Source organism: Trachinotus anak, unplaced genomic scaffold (assembly GCF_046630095.1).
Source record: "Trachinotus anak isolate AG129_WGS33_773 ecotype Australia unplaced genomic scaffold, CSIRO_AGI_Tana_v1 ptg000028l, whole genome shotgun sequence".
Lineage (NCBI taxonomy): Eukaryota > Metazoa > Chordata > Actinopteri > Carangiformes > Carangidae > Trachinotus > Trachinotus anak.
This window is the reverse complement of record NW_027273879.1, coordinates 11,226,354-11,235,964: the sequence shown is the minus strand read 5'-3', so window position 1 is coordinate 11,235,964 and position 9,611 is coordinate 11,226,354. Positions and strand designations below refer to the sequence as shown.

Below are 9,611 nucleotides of genomic sequence, written 5' to 3'. Positions count from 1 at the left end.
TCCCACCATAAAAAAGTGAGACAGTTACATCAACATATAACTGTATAAATTGTGGTCCGAATCACTTTCAGATTTAACTGAATTCATTTGATGTGGTAACCTTTCTTGACTTCTCATGGATCAGCAAATGAATGGAGTTGAATGAAGAGACTGTGTTTCTAATATATATACCTTCAGGGCATGTTTTGCCCTAAACAGTAACTTGAAGGCATTCTGATGTGGGTCGTCGGTGGCTGACCATAATATATATTCAACCACCTGATTAAAAGGCACATCTAGCTAAAATAGTCCTCCAATAAGCCCGTCCGTCATTATGTTATAATGCCCAGATTTTGTTTTAGCCAGGTGTTCAGTCAGTGTTATAGAGGTGAATTGTGATGCTGTTGAATTTTAATGCATTATACTGAGAGGCATTTCTAAAATTTGGTCTACCCTCATCAGTGGAATAAGCATTCTGATTATATACTTAATTAAAGTACCTCCACATCATTCTTAATGAATTCTCCATCACAAGTAAAAGTTCTGTATTTAAAATCATATGTACAGTATATGCAGTAAATGTACAGACGTAATATCAACAGAAATACTAAGAATCAAAAGTAAAAATACTAGCAGAAGAAAGGACCCTAGCTGTAATTTTACTAGCAATGAAATACTGCTTACACATTGATGCATCACTGACAATCTAACAATACATGACATATTATGTATGATAATTGTATAAATATATCTATTCATATGACATAATTATGTTGTTACCGATGCGTTTTTGCAGCAGTGTAGTCCAGTGGTTCCCTGCCAGGGGGTCAGGCCCCTCCAAAGCGTTAATGAGATGATTACTATTGTTTTTATCTTTCTGGAGAACAAACCAAGGCAAATTTCAATCGATGTTTCATTGTCATGGTAAGAAATGATTGACTCTTGAATGATTAATGTGGTGGGAAAGCAAAAAATAATGTTTTGCACCTCAAACGGTTATTTAAATGAAACTATTGAACAAGTTCAGGGTGGAAATGTTTTATTTGGCACAAGAACTCAAAGACATCTAAAAATCTGAGGTGTGCTCTTTTGTAGAGCCACACAAGACAAAGAGGTTGTGAGTCACTGGTTCATTGTTTAACAATACACTGTATTTTACAAGCTTACTGTTTTTCACGTGAAATATTAATTTGAAAAGCAAGTAGTGATTGTGACTGTCAAATCGTGGAGTAAGTACAATGCTTGCTTCTGAAATATTGTGCAGTAGAAGTATAAAGTAGCATAAAATGTCATATTCAAGTAAATTACAATTACCTGAAATTTGTAAGTAAATGTACTTTGTTACTTTCCACCTCTGTAAAAGGAGTGTACAAAATATTTAATCTGCAAAAGGCAATACAGTTGTACCGTATCCATCAAAACTAAACCTAACCAACACCGATTATGTAAGTTTTTGTGTGCATGTCTTCTTATTCACAGTCTATTGCTCAGGCAGATACTTTCTGTCCTGCGAGTCAACGCACCGGGCTGCCTCCCAATCTCGCAATCATACCATCGCGAGATTTCGCGCAAAGCACCGCGCCGCGGCACTTGCGTGGTGTAGCCCTGTGTGCTGGCTAAACAAAATCTAACTTTGCCAACTCCCATGTAAAATCCGTACAACTTTTTTTCGGCTACGTTGGTTGTACAAAAGAATCGCCGTCATCATGAGTATACTCGCCAAAATAGCAGAAATTGAAAATGAGGTAAGGCTGAAATTAGATAGCAAGGTAACCCAATGAATCGGTCACGTTTTAGCTAACGGCTAGCTGGTAACGCTAGCAAATACTTAGCCTAGCTCCCACAGCTGGGCCTCAAACTAAACACGTTATTTAAGATTACAGTCCCTTGACAGGTTACAGCGTTTATCGTGTAGTGCTCATTCAACTTGTAGCTGTATTGTGAATCAAATAAGTTAACTCAGAGGATGTTGCTAACCTCCGGTTCTCAAGCATAGATATTGTTTGACAGGCTGGCAACCAAACTAACGTTAGTAACCGCGTACACATCTGTTTCACGCAGCCCACAAACCATCCAAATTGAGACCAAAGTTAGTTGAATATGAAAGAGACAACATTTTTGTTTAGTAGCCTACTTATTCTGTTAGCCAGTGTGTGTTTCCTTCTCTTTAGCAGCACTACAAAGACGGTTTCTAAGAAAGGGACATTTGAAAGTTGAAAAGGTTGGAAAGTGGCTTTTGGAAAATTGAATTGTTGTGTAAAATGCTTTGCTAGAGAAGGAGACAAGTAGCCTTATAATTTAGATTATTTTATAAACTTGAGCAGAGATAGTACATGACGAAGCAAGAATTTAACTATGGCCCTTTTAAGATTAGTAATACCCCCTCACAAGATAACTTCAGATAGAGCAGGTGGTGATTTGTGACAGTAATCAGTCTCATTCAACACGGGCATCTTTACTCTTATTCTCAAATGTGATTTAATAATCGGTACATGTCATGTCATTGTAGCTTGTCACATCTATTGAGATTATTAGTATCAATGAGAAAACTTAAATTTGAGTTGTGACAGCATGTCATTTTTCAAGCAGGTGACTTTGTGAATGTAAGAAACACTGTTGCAGACAGAAACGATTTGTTGAGTGACTGATAACTAATCAACTATTTTGACCATTAACCCATTATAAATATATATATATATATATATATATATATATATATATATATATATATATATACACACACACACACACACACACACACACACACACACTGGGCTTTAGGGAATTGTAATTGTGAGATATTTTATTATATTTTTTTTTCAGTATGTTCTGACACTTTGTATATAAATTGATAAATTGTGGATGTAACCAGCAGATTAAAATAATCATTAGTTGCAGCTCTAGTTACATTAACATAAGCTTTATTATGATGTTTTTTAATTGCAATAAAGGATACACCATTCTTTATACCTGCTCATTCTAATTCAAAGTGATGATGTGCATAAGCTTGTCCCAGCCTGCAGTGACAGTCTGCTTAAATTATACTTGACTGCAGGCACTAAAAACTGTCTATTATTATACTGGCTATTATACAATTGTGGTGCTATGAGCAAGTGTGAGACCTTATGCTGGTGTTGTTGCTGTTAAATGTAGATGGCCAGGACGCAGAGGAACAAGGCCACAGCTCACCACTTGGGTCTGCTCAAAGCACGTCTTGCCAAACTGAGGAGGGAACTCATCACACCGAAAGGAGGCAGTGGTGGTGGAACAGGAGAAGGTAGGATTGCAGTTTTTAAATGCTTAGTCCACTTACTCTTACCAAGGTTTATTGCAAACACACCTTTAAAACTTTTTTGTCCTGTAAGCTTTCATAGTGAATATGTAGTTAAATTAAAGTTTCTGATTATTTTTTTGCATTTTAGGTTTCGATGTAGCGAAAACTGGTGATGCTCGTGTTGGCTTCGTTGGTTTTCCCTCAGTAGGAAAGTCTACACTGCTAAGTAACCTCGCAGGTGTGTACTCTGAGGTTGCCGCCTATGAGTTCACCACTCTTACGACGGTACCTGGAGTCATTCGCTACAAAGGTGCCAAAATTCAGGTACAAGAATTTCTTACTTGTTCAGTACCTGTAAAAGTGTTTTTAGTTTACTGTATTTTCGGCAGGTAGATTATTTTCTGTTCTTGTTTTCTTCCTTTTAAGCTCCTGGATCTCCCTGGAATCATTGAGGGTGCCAAGGATGGCAAGGGCAGAGGCAGACAGGTCATCGCAGGTAAAGATGTGCTCAGTGAGGTATCTGCTAAGACTGATACTGAAGACTGAAAAACTGAATTATAATAATTTTGTAATTTAGTTTTTCCCCCCTGCTGATATTAATGCCAGTGTAGAATGCTTCTCCAGTCATTTCATTTAATGAGACACTTCACTTTTGTCATTACTATGTTTTTTTATGTGCTTCTGGTGGCATCTAAGCAGCGTGATGAAATTTAATGAGGAGTGGAATGGTTTAATCAGATTAATTTCAGCCCATAGGGTTTTTTGATCACTATAGAAGCAGTAATGCAAACAAACTTGCTTCCTCAAAACTTTGAGCTGATGTTTTAGAAAACAGTTTACACTGTTACAGACACACAACTGCATTTAGTCCTTCTAGTAGCAGGAAAATGTAAAACCTCACAAGTGTAGTGATTATGAAATGGTTGCAGATACATACCCTATCCACCACAGCTGTGAGATACTCAATAATCCACACTGTTGTTTTCTTTCTCCTTTCTGTTTTAGTGGCTCGAACTTGCAACCTAATCCTCATAGTGCTCGATGTGTTGAAGCCTCTTGTTCATAAGAAGCTAATAGAACATGAGCTGGAGGGCTTTGGCATCCGACTTAATAAGCAACCACCCAACATCGGTTTCAAGAAGAAGGACAAAGGGGGCATCAACTTCACAGCTACAGTATGTCTCACGCAGCACAACAGCAATTTGAATACAGAGATGGAAAATCTTAAAATGTCACTGAAATGAATAATGTAATACTGATAAGCAATTTTAGTGGATTGAAGTTGCGAGATGTGTGATGGTGTTGTGAAAGGCTGGTAGTCCACTTGTCATTCAACAAACTGATGAGCTGGAAAAGAGAGATTATCAGAACGTGTGATACTGCCATTATTTTGACATGCAGGATTTCAGCTGTCAGGGGTGTCTGTAGTCGACTGTCAGTTCGTTTTGATGACGGTTATTTTTCTGGCATCCCATTAATTTAATCAAAGATGAAAGAGCCTTTGATCAGCAGTGGGTACAAAGATTTTTTTAATTTAAAGGTTTGAACTTATCTGCAGAATTACATGTGGAAAACACATTTAACCTAACACCCAGGTAACAAGTACTGAAACATCCATGCTGCCCTCTGGTGGACATGCAGGAAATTACACTTCGTTTCGGCACTCATGGATTTTCTTGATAGTGTACTGAACGCTTGATGTCAGCTATGCATTGTGAAAAATTTCCAATAATGGAGATGCTTAATATGGATTATATATTTGTGTTTTCATCCTCTTGTGTTGATTGATGTATCTGTCCTCCCTTCTCTCTCTTAGTGTGCACAAAGTGAGCTGGATGGTGAAACGGTGAAGACTATCCTGGCAGAATACAAGATTCACAATGCCGACATCACTCTGCGCAGCGACTCCACAGCTGATGACCTCATTGATGTGGTGGAGGGAAATCGGTAAGCTGCTGAAGTGCCAGAATGGGCCCTCCTTAGTCATCCCCAGTGGGTGTGGCCTGCTGGAGTCTAAAATCCTATTTCAGTTCCCACTACACCAATGCAGATAAATTTGAAAATGCATTTTATGTGCCATGTGGGGCTCAAACCACACTTCAATTTTCACACCATTTTTTTCAGACATATATGTTATCTGTAGTTAAGCAATATCATCTCTTACCAAGTTACTTATGGTATTATCATTCCTCAGTGTAACAAATGCATTCAAATCTAGGATATGGATAATGTGGTGCGTTGTGTTATATTGGACAAGGATCATACCTCCTGGGACTGTCTCTCAGCATTTTATTGCAAGACACCAGACATGGCAACAGTATAACCTCCTGCCAATTGCAGAGAAAGAAAGCATTAACAAGGTTTCTCTAGTGTTAATACTGTGTTCCTGTCCAGGGAACAGATTGTAACAGAGAGAGAGAGAGAGAAAAATATTTCAACAAATGTAGCTATGCATAAAGCAACATACATGTTATTATTTAGAAGCAAAGCAGTAACTCAACCTGTGTACACATGCCTCGACAAACGTATTTTATAATTAGCAGATGATCAAAATGTTTTACACTTCTTTAAAATAACGTAACAGATATAGCAAAAAAACAAGTAAACAGAGCAAAGAACATGTGAACCTTTACAGCAGAAAAGTCCAGACTGAAAAGAGGAAGTAAATCAAGTGCGACTACATCTCACAGTTTGCTTTGTGAAATAAAACGCTTGTTAAACTTCCTGTTCAGACACAAACATTCCATTTTATATTAATTCTACCTGGCAACATATTAGTTCACATAAAAATGTATTAACATAACTGGGGAGTGTAGGAAAAAGAGGAAATACAACACTCGAAGCATACTTTTCAAAATAGGCTCCACTAAATCCACACAGAGTTCTACAGGAATGTTCATAATTTAACTGAACATACACACCACTACACATGAATCAGAAATAACCGTCCTAAAATAAATAGCTAATGAAATTAAATGTTTGTTTTAACCCTGTCTGCAGTGACTGTTATTAATATGTTAGTAAAAATTACATTTGGTTTTTAATTGCATGTGACAACTCAAACCTGACCTGTAGTTTAACAGAGGCAACCAAAAAAAACATTAAAAGGGTGAAAATTAGAGAAAATCAAGTTGTTGTTTTTTGTTGTTTGTTTTTCCATGTTAGTTTTAACAAAAAGTCAACACCAAGGTGTCTGTTCAACACTGACGGTTGCTGATTGTGCAGCAATTTGATGGACAGCAGCCACTTACAGTCTCTTGTCACAACAGGGTCTACATCCCATGCATATATGTGCTCAACAAAATCGATCAGATCTCAATCGAGGAGCTTGACATCATCTACAAGGTGCCCCACTGTGTACCCATCTCGGCCCACCACCGCTGGAACTTTGACGACCTGCTGGAGAGGATGTGGGACTACCTACAGCTCGTGCGCATGTAAGAGTTGTCACTCCAGTCACCACAGGGGGATATGAATGGAGATGACAGCTGGGGATTAAAATGCTGCAGAACAAGAAGACTTTGTAGAAATTTCAATTTTTGTTTGCTCAGACAAGAAATTTTGACTAAGATGATGCTTGCATTTACAGCTACACCAAACCCAAAGGCCAGCTTCCTGATTATACATCTCCTGTTGTGCTCCCTGACGGACGAACTTCAGTTGAGGATTTCTGCTTAAAGATTCACAAAAACCTCATCAAAGAACTCAAGTAGTGAGTACTGTAGACATGGCTTTTTCTTTTTTAGTTTTAAAGGGAATTCTTCTCTTCCAGAGAAAAAACTGTTTTTTTATATCCTCCTTTTCTTATTATTTCATTATGTCTCTGTCACATCCAACAACAGCTGACCTTAGGTTCATCTCAGTCTATTCTGTACATCAGATTTGTACATTTTCTTTGAAAGGAATCGTCTATCCACACACAGTTTGAGAAATTAAACCATTGTAAAAAAAAAAAAAAAAAAAAAATCACTGTAGTGAGAATATTGGATCAAAGATGCAAAGATCATTTTGAGATCTAATGGTAACAAAAGATATCTACTTAATTCAGCATTTGAGCCATCTGAGTATTTCTTCAAGGATGAAAAGGTTTCCTACTAAAATGCACTGATGGACATACCTTGCAACAGAAGTGACAAGTGGTCATCAAATGGTTTAAAACAACAGTCACTTTAATCAAAGCCATTGCCCTCTTTATGGCTAGAAACGCCAGATAAGCATTAATTGTAGAGTTTGGATTAGGATCTGAGATGATACGTTGCACCACCATCTTCAAATGGGAGAGCAATCAGTCAATATGTTAGTGCTGCTAAGCATTACCCATCCTCCAGGGACTGACTAGATCAGACAGTGACACATGTGATTAGAGAGCCTTTGTAACTAAAGGATTAACTGTCATTGTACCCTGTAGGTTACTTTATAGTGCAGAACCATTGTAGCAAAGAAAGAATAAATTGATAGTCATTATTTATTTTCTGGTGTAACTAAGCTGCATTATGAGCTCAGTCATCTCTTTGCTTTTGTTCTTTAAGATATTGTAAACTGATCATGTACAATACTGTTGGTAATTTTTTTAACTCTTCCTCTTTCAGTGCTCTCGTGTGGGGATCATCTGTGAAACACAACCCTCAAAAGGTGGGCAAGGACCATGTGTTGGAGGATGAAGATGTAATCCAGCTGGTGAAAAAGTAAAAGGAGTGTTAATTCACTGCATGGCCTGCGTATCACAAAGTGTTCTGTATAGTTAACTCAGTAGACCACCAAACATATCCATCACAGCATCTGTGTCATTTGGTTCCCAGGTTTTTTGCTCTAATTTAAAAACAATAAATTGATTTTAAGTGTCACATATAAGAGAACCTCCAGTACTTGGCATCGTGAATAGTTCATATTGAATATTGGTTAAGGCTTGCATTAAAATCTGAAAAATCTGTACAATAAAAACATGAAGCAGTCTCTCTTTATTCTTACTTTTTATCATATTGGGGTTTTTTTTTTTTTGCTTTTTTTTAATCCAGTTTTTAATAGATGTAACCGATCTGGGCACATGAAAGTTAGCATGTATGCAATAGCAAGTATACTCAGACACATGTCTCTATCTAAATCTACATGATTTCATGTACTACATGCGGCCTGCTACTAAAGCGTCATAGAAATGTTGCATCATTGAATCTCCTCACAGCTACATGGTCTCCCTCAGAAACTCAGCAGTACTATGCAACAGCGTTACCACAACCACTTCAGTCTGGCTCAGAGAAAAAAAAAAAAAAGTCTCATTTGAAAGCCCTGTCCAGCTAAGTGATTTATGTGACATTGATGATGAAGGCAGTTATTCAGGCTGCCAGCCCACCCCCTCTCTCTGGTAAGGACGGCCACTCAGGTTAATCAGTTCATTCACTCAGACGCAGTCTGGGGACATCATACGCCAGCTGTTCACAACTAACATGACTCCACAGAGCAAAATACAGAGCATTTCATCAGACCCGGGAGCACTCTGGAGGCTAGCATTATCTAATGTCAATATGTTACAACCTGTATGAAGTGCAGCAGCCATTTTGTGTCTGAGCACCAGATACTAGCCAGTGATTGCAGTGGTTGGCGCCAGTACATACTGGAGTAAATTTAGACAGTGGTATGATACTGGCAGACTGGAAATTTGAAGAATAAAGACTACACTCCATCCAACTGAACAACAAAGCCACAAATAATTGAGCTGAGCTTTTCCAAAGGTTTATGCGGTTGTTTCACAGCATATTTAACATAAAGCAGAGATGTGACAGTAGCTTTGTCAGGTTAAATAAAGTCACCTCATACATTTTATAATTAAAGTTAAACATGAAATGTATCAAACAGGCAACAGTAGGCATCTTAACACACATTGAATGTCTTTGTAGCAATACAAAATATCCAGTATTTACAACTGCAACTAACAGACTAGTCTGTCTACATTTACTAAAAATACAAAATCATACAATAAATAATGGCAAAGGAGAAATGAGCTCAATTCCTCATCCCCACTGTATTTGATCCACTAAATGCATTAAATGTGTGGTCCTGGAGAAGAACTGCTTTGCATGACCACAAAACCTTTTCCATATAAGAAGCCACTTCATTGTAAAAAGTGCTATCAATATTGTCCATTAATTATTGGTTACACTGTGTCCGATTCAGAACAACATTGGGAGATGAATGAGGATTTAGATATGCAACAGGATTCCAGTTAATGGACATATGAAAAGCCAATATGCAAGAGGGACAACATGCTCACGACACTTGCAACATCGATATAATGGTTCAATAAGGGTGTTATGTATTTAATGTTAAACAACACAGTTCTTACTGCGAGAATAGTTATTTTTTA

General features: G+C 37.6%; 1 protein-coding gene across 1 annotated transcript; it reads left to right on the top strand.

Annotated features, from left to right (window-relative positions):
- Positions 1-1,540: 1,540 nt before the first annotated feature.
- drg1 (developmentally regulated GTP binding protein 1) lies at positions 1,541-8,206 on the top strand. The gene is made up of 9 exons (XM_071466567.1): positions 1,541-1,724; positions 3,133-3,256; positions 3,402-3,577; positions 3,680-3,749; positions 4,259-4,428; positions 5,070-5,200; positions 6,523-6,690; positions 6,843-6,965; positions 7,843-8,206. The coding sequence occupies exons 1-9, from the start codon at positions 1,686-1,688 to the stop codon at positions 7,940-7,942; spliced, it is 1,101 nt and encodes a 366-aa protein (XP_071322668.1). The 5' UTR covers positions 1,541-1,685; the 3' UTR covers positions 7,943-8,206.
- Positions 8,207-9,611: the final 1,405 nt, after the last annotated feature.

Excerpts from the sequence above, each read along its gene's own strand:
- drg1 (XM_071466567.1), top strand. The coding sequence starts at position 1,686 with ATGAGTATACTCGCCAAAATAGCAGAAATTGAAAATGAG. Across the intron at positions 3,257-3,401 it reads TGGTGGTGGAACAGGAGAAG|GTTTCGATGTAGCGAAAACT; the intron begins GTAGGATTGCAG and ends TTTGCATTTTAG. Across the intron at positions 5,201-6,522 it reads GATGTGGTGGAGGGAAATCG|GGTCTACATCCCATGCATAT; the intron begins GTAAGCTGCTGA and ends TTGTCACAACAG.